This window comes from Saccopteryx leptura, chromosome X (assembly GCF_036850995.1).
Source record: "Saccopteryx leptura isolate mSacLep1 chromosome X, mSacLep1_pri_phased_curated, whole genome shotgun sequence".
NCBI classification, from domain to species: Eukaryota; Metazoa; Chordata; class Mammalia; order Chiroptera; family Emballonuridae; genus Saccopteryx; species Saccopteryx leptura.
In genome coordinates, this window is record NC_089516.1 from 44644296 (window position 1) to 44664122 (window position 19827).

Below are 19827 nucleotides of genomic sequence, written 5' to 3' on the forward strand. Positions count from 1 at the left end.
TTTTTGAGTCATGTGGCCTTCTTTTCACCCTCAACCCCTATTGCTTGCTAATGTGCCATTTCTTTTTTTCTTTTTTTTTTTCTGAAGTTGGAAATGGGGAGGCAGTTAGACAGACTCCCACATGGGCCCGACCAGGATCTACCTGGCATGCCCACCAGGTGGGATGCTCTGCCCATTTTGGAGCGTCGCTCTGCCGCAATCAGAGCCGTTCTAGCGCCTGAGGCAGAGGCCACAGTGCCATCCTCAGCGCCCGGGCAAACTTTGCTCCATGGAGCCTTGACTGCGGGAGAGGAAGGAGAGGGGGAGGGGTGGAGAAGCAGATGGGTGCTTCTCCTGTGTGCCCTGGCCGGGAATCGAACCCGGGACTCCCGCACGCCAGACCGACGCTCTACCACTGAGCCAGCTAGCCAGGGCTTAATGTGTCATTTTTAAAGCACAAGGTTACAAGGAGGCCCAGAGATCCATTCTGTGTGTAACCTTTAAAGCGCCCCCTAAGTCCAGCCTGGCAGCATTAGCGACTCAACTTCCTGCTCTGCCTGCTCTTCTGTTGCCTTGGCAACTTGGGCTCCCACCTGACCCTTCCATTTTTTTTTCTTGGACACCTCTCTTAATTTTACCATAAAGAATGGGCCAATTCAGGGTGGAGGTTTGTTCCCATGGCAATCAGCCTTTTACTTCTGGCCCTAAGGTTTATCTCTCTCCCATACCTCAATCACTCCTCAGGTACCTTAAATTACACTCGTGTGGGGCTCAGCCCAAATTGGCCTTGCTACTGCGTCTAAATAGTTCCAGCTTCCACCAATGGGCACAGAACCAGATCCTGCCCTCCCTGGTCCGGTCCCTATTCTAGGCTTAGTCCAGCTTCCAATAAATGTAGAGCCAAATTCAACCCTTTATAACTCTGGCTGCAGCTTGACCCTGCCCTCCCGGGCATTTAATTTCCGCCACTCTGCTCTTGTCTGGCAGCTGTCCTACCCTTGCTCCGTTCTAAATTTGTCTTTTCTAGCCAATCACTATAGAGTTACACTACCCGCCTACGCAGAGGCCTGGCCCGACCCCTTTCCTGCCGGCTGTTAACGCCCATTTCTATATAAGCCCTGCTTCCGCTAAGCCACACCGCGGCCAGCTCCGCCCCGTTCGTGTTTTGGCAACTGCCTAGGAGTCCCTTGTTCCCCAATCAGCAGAAAGCAGAGCCAACCCACCCCAATCCTCCAAGGCTGTCTTCCGTTATGGGCCAATCAGTGCGAGGCAGGCACCTCCAGAACCTGGTCAATTGCCCAAGGTCTATCAATCTTCCTTTGGCCAATCAGCGCAAAGCTCCGGCGGGACCAAGAACGCCCCCTTGGAACCCGCCATCTGCGTTCCATCAGTTTCTCTTGGGCCAATTGCCGCATAGCTCTGTGGGACAAGGCCCGCCTTCCCAATTCTGGACGTCGCGGTCAATCTATGGCGCTTGGCCAGTTAGCGAGCCGCGGAACGCTCGGCTCCTCCTTCCTGGGCCCACGTGAGCGGTGGGGAAACGCAGGGGCGGCTTCTAGGTGTTGCCGCTGCCGCCACTGCCGCTGCCGCCAGCACCACCGTCACCGCCGCCGCCGCTGCCGCCGCCTCAGAACCCGGGCCTGGGGGGCGGTGGGGCCGCGCATGGAGCCCCCGCCCCCCGGAGCTGCCAACACCGCCGCTGCCCTACGCACAGGTGAGCCGCGGCCTGGAGGGTGGAGGGCTTGGGCCGTGACCCCACGTATCCTTCCCGCCCCCGCGCGAGGGATGTGGCTTGGCCCGTGGCCTGCTGGTGTGTGCCTCTCCACCACCACCACCACGGCTGGTGGACCTGCCTGTGGCGTTGTCCTCTCCCTTCGCCCCCTGTAATGGATATGACTGTGGCCTAACCCTCCTTGTTTAATAGTGGATCGGTCTGCGTGCTTATATTTCTCCCCACCTCACTTTACAGTGGACTCGTCCATGGTCTTGCCCCCACCCCCACTTACAGGGCATTGTCCAACTTTTTGACAGTAGGTTCGTTTATTTCTCCTCTCTTCAACTTGCAGGGGCCCCGTCTGTGGCCTTGTTTGTTCCACCCCTGCTGTTCCTTGGAGTGAATCAATCCGTGGCGTTGTACCCCCTCCATTCCTCTTTTAACAGTAAATTAATCTGTGAATTTGTATCCCTGCCTCCTCCAATTCTCCAGTACATCAGTCCATGGCTTGATCACACACATGGGCACACACACCATTTTACAGTGGATCAGCCCACAAGCTTGTATTCACATGCCTCTACTTATCACCCTATCCTCCCTCTTCTGTATACTGTCACTCCTCCAATCCTTGGGCTTCTCCCTTCTTTTTAATAGTGGGTCAGTTTGGTGCTTCGTGTCTTTCCATAGTCAGTAGCCCAGTCCATTTCCTTGACCCCTCTCCTTTTAATCAGTATCTGTGTGATTTTTCCCCCCTCCACTATTGTGCAGCAGTCGATGTGCTTTTCTTCATCCCTTGTCCAGTCAATAGGATAAGCCTTTACACGAACTCCACCCCTCCTTTCCTTTGCAGTGGATCTGTTCATTAGCCTTTCTGCTACCCATGTGCTTGCAATCATAAACCTTCCCCTCTCCTGAGTCCAGTGCTTTGTAATCCCTCCTCCAGAAGGGTCAGCCTGTATGCTTTTTTCTCCCTTGCTTTTCTTGTGGTGGGTCAGCTGTGGCCTTCCCTGACGTCCTCCCTCTTTCTTAATAGTGGATCAGTTTTTGTGCTTGTTGAACCCAGCTCTTTTTTACTCCAGAACACACCGTCTTATGCACACTGTTAACCATCAAGACGTTCTTTCTCACTATATAGTAAATGAATATATTAGTGATCATGCTAATAGGAGTTAACATTTATTGAACACCAACTAACATTTGAGTACCAGGCAAAGTGCTTTATATTAATGAGCTCATTTAATCCTCATCATAACCCTGCTAGATAGGTATTGAGGAAACTTTGGCATAGGGAGGTTAACTATCTTACTCAGTGGTGACCCAGTAAGTATCGGGGTGCCCCTCATAATACAGGATAATTTTTGAGGCTCCCCTCTCTCACCTCATCCCATCCTATAGGAGGCCCCACTCCTTAAAAACCAAATTAGTTCCATCTCCAAGCTTTTGTTTTTGCTCCTCCCTCTGTCTGCAGATCTGTCTCCACTGCACACCTTGTCTCAGCAACCGTCCACCCCCATCCCAGAATCTGTGTGACCATGGTGATTTAACCACTTTCTCTCTCAACCTGTTTCCTCATTTGTAAAATGCAGGGGAGGGGGTTAGAATGACAGTTCCCTCCAGTGTAAAGAAAGAATAGCTGTGAGGTAATGACTATACAGGTAACCCTCTGGCCTTACCTCCTTTACTCCTAACTCTGTCCCGGCCACACTGACCTCCTCACTTGTCCTCAAACACACTAGTGGACCAGCCTCAGAGCCATTTTTTCTGCGCATAACATTTCACCCCCAATCTCTGCATGGTTCCTTTTGGGGCTCTGTTCAAATGTCACCTCATCCCTGACCATCGGAATGTGCATGCCTAGCAGAACTAAAGCCCCTTCTCTGCTTTATTCCTCCCTCTGCCCTTTATTACTATCAATCACACTGTGTAGTTTACCAATTTATTGTGTTCTCTCCTCATCAGGAGTCCCATGAGTGCTTATGGGTTTTTTGTTTTGTTTTGTTTTTTACATTTTTTTCTTTTTATTCATTTTAGAGAGGAGAGAGAGAGAAGGGGGGAGCAGGAAGCATCAACTCCCATATGTGCCTTGACTAGATAAGTGCAGGGTTTTGAACCTGCGACCTCAGCATTCTAGGTCAAAGCTTTATCCACTGCACCACCACAGGTCAGGCGAGTGCTTACAGTTTTTGTTTGCTTAATCACTGCTGGGTCTCTAATGCCTAAAAACATACCTAGTATATACAGTAGGTACTTAATAGAAATTTATCGCATGAATGAATGGGAAAAATATAATTTCAGATAAGTCAGGGTGGGGGGACAGGTGGGGGTGAAGAGGGCATATAAGAGCTAATTAAGAGGTTAGTTTTTTGGGACTTCATTCAACAAACATTCACTGAGCACCTACTAAGTACCAGGCACTCTTCTAGGTGCTGGGGATGTAGGAGGGAACAGAACAGGCAGTCATTTCTGCCCTTGAGCATACATTTGTTAAAAGTGGAGGAGATAGACTATATAAATAAAACAAGTAAAATTATATAGTTAGGCAAGTGCTAAGGAAGAAAAATGAAGTAGGGAAGATTGAAATAGAATATTAGGGTGGTTGAAATCTTAGGCACAGGGCAGGCCTCACTTAGAAGGTGACTCTTGAATTAAGGCCTGAAGGAGGTCAGGGAGGGAGCCATAGTGTCTAGTGCAGCGGTTCTCAACCTGTGGGTCGCGACCCTAGCCGTGGTCGCGACCCACAGGTTGAGAACCGCTGGTCTAGTGGAAGAGTGCATTGGGCAGAAGGAACAGCTGATGCAAAGTCCCTGAGGTGGGATTGTGCCTGGCATGTTCAATGCACACAGAGGCCAGTATAGCTGGAACAGAGTGAAGGGAGGGCTAGGAGGCGAGATCTGAGAGGTAGTGGGAGACAGGTGATACAGGTTGGAGGGGAAGGGTTGGAAAGGGAGAAGGGTGACACACTAGCAAATAGCTAACATTTCTTCTGGGTCTACCATGTGCCACAGGTACTTTTCTAAGTCCTTTATGTATGCTGACATTTAATCCATACAAAAGCCTTTGAAAGCAGGTGTATTTTGAGGATAATTTACTTTGAGAATGAAATATCCCCATTTTACAGATGCAGATTCAAGAGAGGTTGAGTGACTTGCTCAAGGTCACATAGCTAGAACAGGGCAGAAGAGTAGGAGGCTGAAGACTCAGAAAGAAGAATAGCTTTGCAAGGGCAGACAAGTCATTCAGAGCATTGGATCACAAGAGGAAGAATAAATTCTGCCTTGAAGGTAATGGAACTTGATGATTGTGTGATCAAGGGTTCATCGGATGCAGGAAGGGGGGAGGGGCACTCCTGGCAGGGAGAACAGTACATATATATATTCTCAGAGATGGAAGCTAGATGAATTCACAGGGTGCCCATGATGCAGTATGCCAAATCTGTGCCCACCTCAGAGCCTTTGTACATGCTGTTGCCTCTGCCCGAAGCATGCTTCCCACAGATGTCAGCATCGCTTGCTACCTCGCCTCCTTCAAGTCTCTGCTCAAATGTCATTCCTCAGAAAAGCCTTCCCTGCTTACCCTGTGTAAAAGAGCATTCTTGTTACCCTCTAGCATCTTACCCCTCTGTTGTTCTTCGTGGAGAGCTGGTGTTATAAGGTGGCCAGGATTCACCTGACTGGGTTTGAACCCTGGCTCTGCCAGCTTCCAGCTGTGTGCCCTTGGGCAAGTTACTTAACTTCTCTGTGCTTCCATTTTCTCATCAAAATGGAAGGGTATAGTAAAGCCCACCTGATAGTGTTGGTTTGAGGATTAAATGAGTAAAATGGTGTGCATCTGTAAGGGCTATATGACTGGTTCCAATTTTTAAAATTAGTATTATTCACAGTGTGCAGATAGGTGACTGCAAGGCCTCTGAGACTGGCCATCTCCAAAACTGACCTTTTCATCTCCCCTCAAAACCTTTCTCCTACAGTGCTTCCATCTTAGTTGATCCCAGTTCCATCCTTCCTGGTGATCAGGCCACAAACAGAATCACCCGATTTCCTCTCTCATCCCCATCTTATAAGTCAGCAAATCCCGCTGCTACCACCACCGTCTCTCACTCGAACTATTGCAGTAGCCTCTGCAGCCACTTACCGGTTCTCTTCATAGAAGCCAGAGGGAACTTGTTAACATCCAAGTCACAGCCTGTCACCACCTTGTTCACAACCCTCTCATGGCTCCTGTCTCACTCAGAGTCAATCCTTACGGGGCCCGAATAAAGCTCTCGCAGTCTGGCCCCTGTTGCCCCTCTGTTGTCATCTACTACTGTCCCCTAGCTCCCTCCTGTCTGGCCATGCCAGGCTCCTTTCTCTTCCTGCAGCCTGCCAGGCGCACTCCAGCCTCAGGACCTTTCACCCTGGCTATTTCCTCTGCCTGGATCCTCCTCCCTGGGTCGTCACAAACCTACTTCTTCACCTCTTTTAGGTCTTCACTCAAATATCACCTCCTCCGTGACGACCCCTCCCCTGGCTGTCCTTTAAAAATAACTCCTTCCCTTTTTCACTTTTTCCCGTAGCTCTATCATCATCTGACTTATCATTGTTTACTTGTTTATCTTGTCTGTCTGCCTCACTAAAATGTCACTTGCACTGGAGCACCTGGCCCACAGTTGGTACTCAATAAATGCTTGCTAAATAAATGAGATGAAGAAAGGTAAAGACATTAGAATAAGACAGATCACTAGAACTCTTATTAGGGGTCAAGTGGGATACGTTGATAAACAAAATATAAAACCTGTGTGCTATTGAGGCTTGAAGCAAACTGTCATATTTCACCTAAATTGATAGGTTCTGTTGCCACAGACAGAGGAACTGCTAAAATTGCCTGTCTTTGCCACCAGGAGTCACACTGAACTCTTTGTGCCTCTGAAACAAGCAGGCCTTCGAAATAAACTCAGGGCTCCTGTGCCAGGACTCTTTTCATGGCTTTGTATAGTTACCTAAAATTGTGTCTGCTGAATGAACATTAAAACAGCTCAGACATTAAGAAGATCATATTGTATATTTAATTACAGATTAAGGAATCTAGCTATAAATAAATAATAGAGGGAGGTTCTTTGAAAACCGATTTGGAAGGTCTTATTCTTAACTCAGCAATCCCAGCCAGTGAACAGTTGATTGACGGAAGATCATTCTTTAAGGAATGGGAAGCTCCTGTTTATTTCCCATTTGTGCTCAAAAAAGAGTAGTTATGGGAGGACAGGGAAGGTCTTGTTCTCTGCAGGATATGCCAAGGGAGTAGTCAGTGTGAACGGCGATTTAGCCCAATGGTTTGAGAGCTTAGACAACTGGAATCTGACTGCCTAGGTCCAAATCCTGGCTCTCCACCTAGAGCCATGTGGCCTGTAGATGTCACTAAGACGTTCTGTGCTTCATTACAGTACCTACTCCCCAGAGTTGTGACGAGGGAGAAATGAGTCAATACCTATAAAAATAACAGTACAGGTCTGTATGCCCTTATCTAAAACCTTTGGGTTTCAGTATTTCTAATTTTTCAGATTTTAGAAAGGTAACAAGGTGCACATATAAGACGTTACATAACACCCTTAGTGGGCTCCATAATTGGCCACATTCAGATTTCTGCAGCAAAATGTATGAACAGTCACACTAAGTAAGGATCAATAAAGACCACAAAGGGCCCTGTTTTGTTTCAAATCAGGTTTTGCTTCCAAAAGGGTCACAAAGAAGCCTTCTGTTCTTAGAGCTTTTTGGAATACTGGATAAGGGATTATGTACAAATCAGAAACTAGTATTTGTTTGGAGCTTATGCTACTCCAGCATATTATATTTATTCTATACAATAACCCTATGAACTAGGTGGTATTGTTGTTATCCCTACTTTACAGATGGGGAAATAGAGGCACAAAGAGGTTAAAGAACATGCCCAGGGATCACACTGCCAACAAGTTGCAGAACCAGGCAGGATTCCAACCTGGCAGTCTGGTTGCAAGGCCCAGGCTATTCCAGTAGGCCATATTGCCTGATTATATTAATGCCTAGCATGTAGTAAGCACTCAATAAATGGTAATTACGGCGGTCATGAAGAAGAACATACAGGGACAGTAACAGGTCTGAGGAGTGTGGGTAGAGAGACAGAAGAAAGCAGGCATTCAGTTCTAGAAAGGCTTCATAAAGGCAAGGCCCCTGGGGCTGAGACTTGAATGATGAAGATTTCTAGGCAGAAGCAGCAAGGGAGCCCCGCATGATGTGATCTGCCTTTGCGAGAAGCTGGCAGAAGGAACCTCCTGGAAAACTTGATTTTTTTTTTTTGTATTTTTCTGAAGCTGGAAACGGGGAGAGACAGTCAGACAGACTCCCGCATGTGCCCGACCGGGATCCACCTGGCACGCCCACCAGGGGCAACGCTCTGCCCACCAGGGGGCGATGCTCTGCCCCTCCGGGGGGTCGCTCTGTTGTGACCAGAGCCACTCCAGCGCCTGGGGCAGAGGCCAAGGAGCCATTCCTAGCGCCCGGGCCATCTTTGCTCCAATGGAGCCTTGGCTGCGGGAGGGGAAGAGAGAGACAGAGAGGAAGGAGGGGAGGGGGGTGGAGAAGCAAATGGGCGCTTCTCCTATGTGCCCTGGGCGGGAATCGAGCCCAGGTCCCCCGCACGCCAGGCCGACGCTCTACCGCTGAGCCAATCGGCCAGGGCCGAAAACTTGATTTTTTAAAACGTTTATTTTATTGATTGATTTTATTTATTGATTTAGAGAGAGAGGAAAAGGAGTGAGAGATATGGAGACAGGAACATAGATCTATTCTTGTATGTGCCCTGATCAGGAATCAACCAGCAACCTCTGCGCTTCAGGAGGAAGCTCTAAGCAACCAAGCTATCTGGCCAGGGCCTTTTTTTTTTCTTTTTTTTTTTTGGTTGTTTTACTTGATGTTTAATGTGGTAGAAAATGCAAATAAAAATTTTCATATGAGGGGCATTATACTGCTTTAACAAATTATCATGAATTTAGCTGCTTAAAACATGAACTTACTATGTTACAGTTCTGTGAGTGAGAAGTCCTGCACGGGTCTCACCAGGCTAAATCCAAGTGTCTGGAGGGCTGCACTACTCTCTGGAGGCCCCATTTTCTGCTCTTTCAGGTTGTTGACAGAATTTAATTCCCTGAGGTTATAGGATCTAGGTCCCTATTTCCTAACTGGTTGTCATCTGAGGGCCATTTCCAGCTTTTAAGAGGCCACCACATTCCATGGTCAAAGCCACCAATGGCAGGTTAAGTCCCTGTCATGTTTGAATCTCTCCTGCCTCATCTTGCTGAGCTGGCTTTTTCTCTATTCTGCTTTTATTAAGAGTGTATGTGACTACTCCTGGTCGGATGGCTTGGTGCTTTAGAGCCTCGTCCTGAAGTGCAGAGGTTGCCAGTTCGATCCCCAGTCAGGGGGTACATAGTAACACATCTCTGTTCTCCCCTCTCTCTCTCACTCTCTCTCTCTCTCTCCCCCCCCCCTTTCTTCTTCTTACTCTAAATTCAGTCAATAAAAAAATTTTATAAAAGAGTTTATGTGATTAGATTGAGCTCATCCAAATAATCCAGAATAATCTCCCTATTTTAAGATCTGTAACCTTAAATTCATCTGCAAAGTTCCTTTTGATATGTAACATAATGCAGTGTGTCCGTAAAGTCATGGTGCACTTTTGACCGGTCACAGAAAAGCAACGAAAGATGATAGAAATGTGAAATCTGCACCAAATAAAAGGAAAACCCTCCCAGTTTCCGTAGGATGATGTGCAGCATGTGCGCATGCGCAGATGATGATGTAACACCGTGTATACAGCGGAGCAGCCCACGGCCATGCCAGTCGAGATGTGGACGGTACAAAAGAAAGTTCAGTGTATTCTGTGGCTCGCTAAATTCGAATCTGTGACCAAACTGCAACGTGAATATCGGCGCGTTTATAACGAAGCGCCACCACATAGGAATAACATTACTCAGTGGGATAAGCAGTTGAAGGAAACCGGCAGTTTGGTGGAGAAACCCCGTTCTGGTAGGCCATCGGTCAGTGACGAGTCTGTAGAGGCTATACGGGATAGCTGCCTAAGGAGCCCTAAAAAATCTGTGTGTGAGCCCGTGAATAGGTATGAAACTGGGAGAGTTTTCCTTTTATTTGGTGCAGATTTCACATTTCTATCGTCTTTTGTTGCTTTCCTGTGACCGGTCAAAAGTGCACCATGACTTTACGGACACACTGTATATTCATAGGTTCCAGAGATTAGGACATGGACATCTTTGGGGGGGGGTGTTACTCTGTCTACCACAGTCTTCCCTCTGGCCCCCAAAGATTCACATTTGTCCCACATGCAAAATTTCTTCATACTCTTCTAATGTTTCCAAAAGTCTCATCCCATTACAGGAGAGGTTGAACAGCTAAGAATTTAGTCTAAGGGTGTTTATGGAATGATGGTGGGCTTTGGAGACAAAGGTGGAAGCAAGATGGCAAGAAAAGAATTTTTCTTCTGCTGACCTCTGCCCCGTCCTGTGTCCACAGTTTCTTGGCTCTGAGCCACCTGCCCTCCAGGTACCCCTGGGATGGCGTGAGCATTCCCCCAGCGATGGACCCCTCTGTGACGCTGTGGCAGTTTCTGCTGCAGCTGCTGAGAGAACAAGGCAATGGCCACATCATCTCCTGGACCTCTCGGGATGGTGGTGAGTTCAAGCTGGTGGATGCCGAGGAGGTGGCCCGGCTATGGGGACTGCGCAAGAACAAGACCAACATGAACTATGACAAGCTCAGCCGGGCCTTGCGGTACTACTATGATAAGGTAAGGCCTCGGAGAGTAGGGCTGGGAACCCAGTAATTTATATCAGTTACTTTATTTTCTTACTTGCTATAGCTATAACTTTGAAACCAATATTAAACTTGACCATTTCTTACCCTATCCTCTGGTACTCTCAGACCAATGTTGGGTTCCCCCAACCATTTTATCTCAGTTATTTTCTTGTCTTACTGCTTTGGCTAAAACCTTCAAAGTCATGCTGTCCTACCACACCCCACACAACATTTCATGTTCTTACCCTATTCCTATAGCCAAAACTCTGAAAATACTATTAATAATAACTTTTTCTCATCCTGTGCTTTGGGACCTCTGGACCAGTCCTAGACTCCCCCTGTTATTTCATAATCTACTGTTACTCCAGAATAAGAATTCCAGAAGATTCTTGTTCTAGAAACAAAGCCTCTATGACAGTATCATGCTAACCATTATCATCCTCTGAGACTCTTTTAACATTTTCATCAATTACTTTCTTTAGGTAAAACCTCCCAAAGAACATATATAATGAAAGCTCTGTACCCCATTCTCTTGTGTTCCCATAGCAACACTGGTCCACCCCAGTATTTATATCAGTTATTTTATTTTATCATCTTATTCCTATAGCTAAAATTTTCCTCATCCTCTCAGACTTCTAGCCCAGCACTGGATTTGCCCTCTCCCCTAATATTTATGCCAGCTTTTTAATCTTATGTCTTTACCTGAAACTTCCAAAACAGTATTAATGAATATCCTTTCGATCTTTTTCTGAGTAACACAAACCCACCCTGTGACATACCTGACCAGAATTAAGATGTCCCGAGGGTACCTGGTGCCCCCTGGATGCCTCTTGTCCCCCAGAACAGCCCTGGACCCTATACTGCACACCCAGTCATTTATAGCTTTTATTCCATTTTCATATTTTATTCCTTTAGCTCAAACCTCGAAAACAATATTAATAATGAGGCTACCTCACTGTGTTCTGAGACCACCAGAACATCCCTGAGACCCTCTAGACCTATTCTGAAGTATCCCAAACGTGCTCTGTGACCCACCCAAGTCAACGTGGAGACTCGGCCTCGAATTTATATCAGGATTCTAATATTCTTGTCTAGTTGTTATCAGTTACTTCATTTTCTAATTGCCTTAGCTTAAACCTCCACAAAAGTTTTCAGAATGTAGCTCGTCACCTGTCGTCCCTAGTGACCTTGCCCTGTTCCACATCTGTCTCAATAGCTTTAAATAAGCCTCTGTATTAGTAATTCATCACTACATCTTCCACATTAGTCTCTTCCAACACTTATATCAGTTATTACATTTTCCTGTCTTTTTTTTTTTTCCAGAGACAGAGTCAGAGAGAGAGAGATAGACAGGGACAGACAGGAACGGAGAGATGAGAAGCATCAATCATTAGTTTTTCGTTGCGCGTTGCGACACCTTAATTGTTCATTGATTGCTTTCTCATATATGCCTTGACTGCAGGCCTTAAGCAGACCGAGTAACCTCTTGCTCGAGCCAGCAACCTTGGGCTCAAGCTGGTGAGCTTTTGCTTAAACCAGATGAGCCCGCGCTCAAGCTGGCAGCCTCGGGGTCTTGAACCTGGGTCTTCCGCATCCCAGTCCGACGCTCTATCCACTGCGCCACCACCCGGTCAGGCGTCATTTTCCTGTCTTACTACATTCACTAGACTCCAAAACAGTGTCCTGGCAGCCACCCTTAAGGCCTGACCCTGTTAACCTAAGATACCCCTGGTTCCTGGAGCCAGGAGGAAAGCCTGCTTCTATGCCCGCTCCTCTATGTGGGCCCCGTCTAGAGAGGAGCCACTAGGTGTGGGGGTGTGTCTGAGATGGGGGGAGGGGAATTGGACTGATGGAAATGAAAAGTGACAGAGGGAGATTTGGAGGGGGCATGGGTGGAGGAGATTTGGGGGGGGGGGAAGGGGAGAAGGGCAGCAGACTAAAAGGAGAATTATGGAGGGGAGAATAGAGAAGGGGGAGAAACTGGGGAAAAATAGAGAGAGGGGAATTGGGATGGAGAAGAAAGTGAGGGAGAAACTAAAGCAGGAGAAGGGAGGAGTCCAAAAATTGAGAGATGGATGGTATAAAATAGGCTGGGAGGGGGCCAAATGGGGAGGCAGACGGAGTGGATGGTGTATGTGTAAAAAGACAGGAGAGGAGGGGGCAACAGGGAAGAAAGACACTAGGAGACACACCCCTACACCCCCCCCCCCAATACACAGCCTGCTTCCACCCTGGCCCTTTTTGTCTAAGGCCCCCTATCCTGTCTCCTCCCTTCCCAGAACATCATCCGCAAAGTGAGTGGCCAGAAGTTCGTCTACAAGTTTGTGTCCTATCCCGAGGTCGCAGGGTGCTCCACTGAGGACTGTCCGCCCCAGCCCGAGGTGTCTATCACCTCCACTGTGGCCAATGTGGCCCCTGCTCCTGTACATGCTGTCCCCGGGGACACTGCCTCTGGGAAGCCAGGCACGCCCAAGGGTGCAGGAATGGCAGGCCCAGGTGGCTTGGCGCGAAGTAGCCGGAACGAGTACATGCGCTCAGGCCTCTATTCCACCTTCACCATCCAGTCCCTACAGCCACAGCTACAGCTGCCGCTGCACCCAAGGTCCATCTCAGTGCTTTCCAATGCTGCAGCAGCAGGAGCAGCAGTGCCCCCCTCAGGGAGCAGGAGCACCAGTCCAAGCCCCTTGGAGGCCTGCCTCGAGTCTGAGGAGGCTGGCCTGCCTCTGCAGGTAAGGGCTGAGATACGGAAATGCAGGAAGAGGAGGGATGTACAATTTCCAAATGAGGAGGGGTAAGAAAAGGGACATAAATGTTCTATTACAGGAGGTATGGTGGAAGGGGGGACACACATCCCCTTGGTGGAGGAAGGGTTGGGGAGGTGAGCTATGCTAGTACTGAAAAGAAAGGAGATTAAGTGCACTACGATTGTATTAGGTGCCCTGAACATGCGTTTTGCTTAATATACTGGTTCTTTCACTTCAGCATTCCCAGAATCAACTGGAGGGCTTTTAAACCCACAAGTAGCTGGGGCATACCCCCAGAGTATCTGATTATATGGGTCTGGGGATGGGCCCCAAAATTTGTATTTTTAACCAGGCAGATGCTGATGGTCCTTAAAGAAATTTTTTGAGATCTGCTTTCAGGACTTGGGGCAGTATCCCTGGGAGTACCACCTCGCCCTGCTCCTGCTGGAGGATCTGCCCCGATGCGCAGTTTTGCCCCCAGTACCAAGTAACTCTTTCCAAGGGAAGACATTGCTTCACTACCCCAGCAACCCATACCTACGCCCTCCTCTCCCAGGTCATCCTGACCCCGCCCGAGGCCCCGAACCTTAAATCAGAAGAGCTGAAGGTGGAGCCCGGGTTGGGCCGGCCACTGCCCCCAGAAGTGAAAGTGGAAGAGCCCAAGGAAGAATTCCACGCGGCAGCTAGTGGGGAGGCGGGGTTTGTGCCGGAAGCCCCTAGGGCGGGGCGGGAAGTCCCTCCGCCAGAGGGAATGTCTTCCCGTCTTCCTGCGGTTGTTATGGAGACTGCAGCGCCGCTGGGCGGCCATGGGGTTTCCACAGCTTCCACCCCAGAGATCGCCCAGCCTCAGAAGGGCCGGAAGCCCCGTGACCTGGAGCTGCCACTAAGCCCTAGCCTGCTAGGTGGGCCAGGACCTGAACGGACTCCAGGATCGGGAACTGGCTCCAGTCTGCAGGCACCCGGCCCAGCGCTAACACCATCCCTGCTACCTACGCACACATTGGTGAGTGCCTAGGGAAGGGTGGGGTTGGCTCCCAGGGCCAATGGGATTGATGCGGGGCGAGGTGCTTAAGAGGCATTAGGCTGACCCCGAGGGCCAATGTGGTTATCTAAGTGAGTGGAGGGTGCAGGCTTCAAGTGTGATTGGCTGTCTGGGGTTCGAGGGACAGGGCTTGATTAAAGAAGGGCAGGAGCAAGCCTCCAAGGCTGAGGGATGAGGTTAGAATGAAAGGCAGGTCTGGGGAGCTTTGTGGGCGGGGACTGAAGGACTGAAAGGCCTTGTGTGGGAACTGTTTCTGAGCTGGGGCATGGAGTGAAGAACCTGAGCGGGGCTTTTTGGTTTGGAATTTCCTTAGTGGGCCTCTTGTGAGCTGTAAAGGCAGAACTAAGAGTTGGAGGTTGAGCCTGAGCTATATTGGAATGATAGCTTCTAGGATTTGAAACCATATGGACAGGGTATTTGTAGGTGGTCCTGCCTGAGGCTGGGGTGGGCTCTCAGGAGTTAGGAGGGGTTGCCAATGTAAAGTTGGAATGATGTCACGGGCATGGCCTTAATAGTTATGGTCCAGGCCTGTGCACTTTTGTGGAGTGACCTCAGAAGTCTGAGTGGGATATCTGGTGGGGCTGGAACCAAGATCCTTCCTTTTCCCCACACCTGCTCTCTACTCACTTGAGCCCTGACCGCCTGTTCCCCACAGACCCCGGTGCTGCTGACCCCCAGCTCGCTGCCCCCCAGCATTCACTTCTGGAGCACCCTGAGTCCCATTGCACCCCGTAGCCCAGCCAAGCTCTCCTTCCAGGTGGGTTCTCCTTCCCCCATCTCGGACTGGGTGGGATGACCTAGCATGACCCTCATCCATGACTTTTCCCTGTTTCTGTCCCCAGTTTCCGTCCAGTGGCAGCGCCCAGGTGCACATCCCTTCCATCAGCGTGGATGGCCTCTCAACCCCCGTGGTGCTCTCCCCAGGGCCCCAGAAGCCATGACTACCACCACCACCACCGGCCCTTTCTGGGGTTACTTATGCCCTGAACTTCTCCCCAGCCAGCCGTCTCAAGGAGAAGCATAGTTCTGTTGACAGACTCGTGTTGTGGTCATGGTGAGGTGCGGATTCTTAAGAAGAAGGATCTCTCAATAACTTTTTCACAGAAAACATACTATTCCTCTCTTCTGGTCAGTCCCCCAGTGGCCGCCCTTACACGCCCCTGCCGCAGTGGTGGGGGCGGTTTATTTATTTATTTTTTGAAGGCCACTGGGAGGAGCCTGGCCCAGCCCTTTTGGAGGGAGTGGGAGGACATCTTCCCCAGCTCCACATTTTTCCCCCAAGATGAGACAATCGGGGTCTGGCTTGAGAAGAACCTTTCTTTATTTATTTCTCAGCCTGCCCTTCGGAAGCTGAGGGAGCCCTGTCTCCATTTTGGGGTGTGAGTAGAAGAGCTAGCTTGTTGTTTTTTTGTATTCCTGGCTATCCCCAAGGGTCCGGCAAGACGGGAAGAATTTGTGCCATTAAATGGTTCGGGAGTCTTGACCAAGTCAGACTCATACCCTTGGAGTAGAAATTCCCACTGCCTCCCAGCCTTTTTCTCAGACAGCCTGTCCTTTGTCAGCCACCTTTTTGGCTAGGGACAAATGCCCCTTTTGTTCTTCCACCCCTGAGAAGCCATTCCTGTGTCTGCCAAACTCCTGGGGTCCTGCCTCTTACCTCCCAATGGAGGGTTTTTTTGTGGGAGTGGTCCCCGTCTGGGGGGCCCTCCAGCCAGTACTCCAGGTCTCCCTGTTCCCCGTCCTCTGCCATTTTGATAGTATAATCTATTTTTAAACAGGGCTTTTCAATAAGGGAGAGGGGGCACCTCTTCCTATATCTGAGATGGGGTGGGTGGGAAGGAAGGGATTTTGGGGGGGGTCTTCCTGCCACCCCCAAGTGTTTATTTTTGATACCAAATGTGTATTTTCAGCTCCCTCCCTCCCAGCCTCCCAATTTCCTGCGGGCGGGTACAAAGGACCCTTTAAGTGTCCCTGGAGTTGGGAGGGAGGAATAGGGGGCATAAAGCCTGTCCTATCTGAATTCCAGGCTGGAGAGGGTGCGTTCAAAGGATTCCTGGGCTCACCAGCTGACAGCACCAGCCCAGGCCTAGGGACCTGGGGGTTGGTGATTTGGGGGACGGTGCTACACCTGTCTCCACTGTTCGTTTTTCTTCCCCCAAAATGGATCTTTTTTTTCTAAGAGTCCCAGAGAATGGGGGAATTACTCCTGTAAATATATATTTTTAAAGGTGATGTTTGAGGCTGCTAGCATTTTTTTTACCCCTGAAGCCATGGGGGCTGAGTGTGACAAGCATTACTGTGTATAAAAGGCCGTAAGGATGTGAGATTGATTGTGGGAGAGTATGATATTGTGTGTCAGAAACAGTAGTCAAGACTGCAGATGGTAACCAGGTGTGAAAAGAAATTATAGAAACTGTGTGTGTGTGTGTGTGTGTGTGTGTGAGTGTGTGAGTGTGTGAGAGAGAAATCGTGTGAGTGGAAGTTGTAACCAGAAACTTGACATGTGTCTTTGTGAGTAATTGAGTCTGTGTTTCAGGAAATCACGGTACAGATGAATGAGTGATTAAGGTGCTATACAGAAAACTGGTGGTGTGTGTAAGGTGAATGTTTATGAGCAGGTAGTGGGGACTACAGTTAGTCGGACAGGCTGATGGTGAATATGACAAACGGAGTGATCAAAACAAAATGTGAGAGCCTGTGGGCGTGAAAGAGTCACTGTATGTAAGCAGGTGACTGTTGGGAGGTTCATTGCATGTGAAACTGTTCGTGCAAGGCTGTGGTATTAGCTAAAGTCGTGGGAGAAGTTGGTTATATGAGAGAAAATGGCTGTGAAGCCAGATGGGTGCCTGAGACACGAAATATACAAGAATGCGTGATTATGTGTATGAATACTGTTCATGTGAGACTAGCAAAGACTGAGAAGCAAAAAAATAGCTGTGAGTAGGAAGGTATGAGAGGCTGTAACTGTGTGTGCATGCATGTGTATGCATACCTAAAACTAGTGGCAATTAATTGGAAGTTACTACAGTACTCTAGCCCACAGATTCAGGGACTGTGAAAGTGAGAGAAAACGATGATGAGACTCCCTGGCCAGGTAGCTCAGTTGGTTGGAGCATCGTCCTGATACACCAGGGTTGTGGGTTCAGTCTGCCATCAGGGCACATACAAGAATCAACCAGTTGGTGTATGGATGAGTGGAACAACAAGTAGATATTTCTCTCTCTCTCTCTCTCTCTCTTTCCCTCTCCCTCTCTCTCCCTCTCTCTCTCTCTCTCTCTCTCTCTCTCCCCTAAGTCAAATAAAGTTTTTTTAAAAAATGATGATGAGACTGTGTCTAAAATGGTGCAAGAGGCTGCATAACTGTAAAGGATGATAAGTAACAACAAAGCCAGAGCTATGTGAAAGAAAATTGAGCCCTTGGTGTAAGAGTACGGGTATAAGAAACTGTGTATAAGGCTTATGGAGAGCCTAGTATCAATTGTGAATTAGTGGCCACAGAGACGTCTGAAACTGACTGAAGGAAAGTGATCATGACACTGAATGGGTACCTGAGACACTGTCAGAAACTGATTGTGTGGGTGTGTGTAAAACTTTGCAAGGGACTTTATTACAGACTGTAAATCAGTCTGTAGTCTCCTCTGGTGGAGCTGCTTGAGCAAAAATGTGAGGTGACTAAGACGATGTCTGAGATAGTGTGATTATGTATGCATATGAAACTCTTAGCTATAATCAGAGACTGCGTGCGTGGAATGGGGCCTTGAGTGTGAAGAGGTAGGAGAGATGGTGGTTTTGTGTGTGTGCAAGAAATTTCATGAGAAGCTAGTGGTGGCTGTAAATCAGTGACTATTTGTGTATGACAGCCTAAGCAGTTGAAACACCTCATCAAAAGACGTGACTGTGCATGTGGAAAACTGACTGGTACAAGTAAATATTGGTCACATTGGCCAAATGAGACGCTATAACACGGTTGTGTGTGTGAATTGTTAGTAGGAAACAGTCGTAAGAGTGGGAATCAGTGACGGAAAATGACTCTGAGTGACTGAGAGAATGTTTGAGAAGCTGTGTGATCTTGTCTGTACGTGAGCCTGTTCATAAGAGACTACAGTGGAGGCCATAAATCCAGAGCTGTGTAACCATTTAAAAATAGTGAGAGAAAATGATTGAGACCCAATGAGGCTGCATGCCTAAGAGAAAGCCCTCTTCTGTTTGTCCTCATCCTCCGCGGCCCCTCTTCACCCCTGTGCTCCATTTCCCCGCAGTTCTGCAAAACTTGAAATGCTGGACTTCCCCAGGGCTTTTCCTAGCTTCCCTTCCCTCTTCTCAGGAGTGCTGGTCAAGTCCAAGAACTTGAGACAAGTTTATCCCCCCACCCCAGTGATGCTCACATTTTTATCTCTAACTCAGGCTCTTCCTCATAAGCACTTCACAGAATTTCTAAAGTTTTGTTTATTTCATTTATTTCTGCATTCAGCAAATGTTTATTAAGCCCTGCAGACACAGCAGTTAAAACATCAGACAAAAGTCTTGACCCTTGTGGAGCTGGTAACAGTGAGGGTGACAGACAAGACGTAGATGAATGCATCATACGAGGTGGCAGTCCAAATAATTACATGAGATAAGACTCTTTGTTTAAGTAAGAAATCTGCAGAGTCATTTTATTGTTCAAATGTGGGAGAAGATGAAAGCACCGACAATCCTCTTCCACAGGGAATCCTATGAGTATTTATACAGTTTGGGAATAAAGGAAATACCAGTTATAACATTATTACCAGGGCAACGGGTGATTAGATAAAGCAGCCAACCAGAAATACAGGTTTCTTGAATATCTTTTCACAGAATAACAGCCCTGGTGTCTGAAATCTTGGAACGTTAACAAGACTTCTTTGTTCAAAGCAAACTTTCTGAGACAGGCTTATATTATCAGGAAACAGAGTACATCTCAATGTCAACACACCTTATCACCCATAAAACAAGATAATATTCTTGAGAAAGTTCTGTTTTAACGTTAAACCTGACAAAATCAAATCCTTTTACTTTATTTTAATTTGGGTCAAGTCATTTCTCCCTCTAAATGCAGGGGTCATTGCCTTCCTGCCTTTCTTAGACACCTTCCTGTTATTTTTAAAAGATTCTTGTTTTCAAAATGGCTCTGGAGTTTCACTCATTAGGGATTATAAAAAGATATTAGTTCCATGGAACTCAGTTTTATCTGAATGGAAAAATGGGTTGAAGAGAAATCAATTATTAACAGTAAAATAAGGAGCACGTAGAATAGGTTTTCAAGATGAGAACTACAAGGGGAAAGAGTGGTCAGGGACTAGAGTAATGGTTCTTACACTGTGGTCCCCAGACCAGTAATGTAATTGTCACCTGGGAACCTCTTAAAAATGCACATTCTTGACCCAAGACCTACAGAATCAGAAACGGGATGACTCAGCCATCTGATTTGACCGGCCTTTCAGGTGATTTCTGATGCACACTAAGGTTTGAGAGCCACTGGGCTACAGAGTGACAGGTGTGCCATACAAAAAG

The 19827-nt window shown here is 48.0% G+C and overlaps 1 protein-coding gene across 1 annotated transcript; it reads left to right on the forward strand.

The window, feature by feature from the left end:
• Positions 1-1493: 1493 nt before the first annotated feature.
• Positions 1494-16527, forward strand: ELK1 (ETS transcription factor ELK1). Its single transcript, XM_066356584.1, has 6 exons — positions 1494-1693; positions 10228-10501; positions 12789-13238; positions 13810-14256; positions 14951-15052; positions 15138-16527. The coding sequence occupies exons 2-6, from the start codon at positions 10292-10294 to the stop codon at positions 15234-15236; spliced, it is 1308 nt and encodes a 435-aa protein (XP_066212681.1). The 5' UTR covers positions 1494-1693; positions 10228-10291; the 3' UTR covers positions 15237-16527.
• The last annotated feature ends 3300 nt before the right edge of the window (positions 16528-19827 follow it).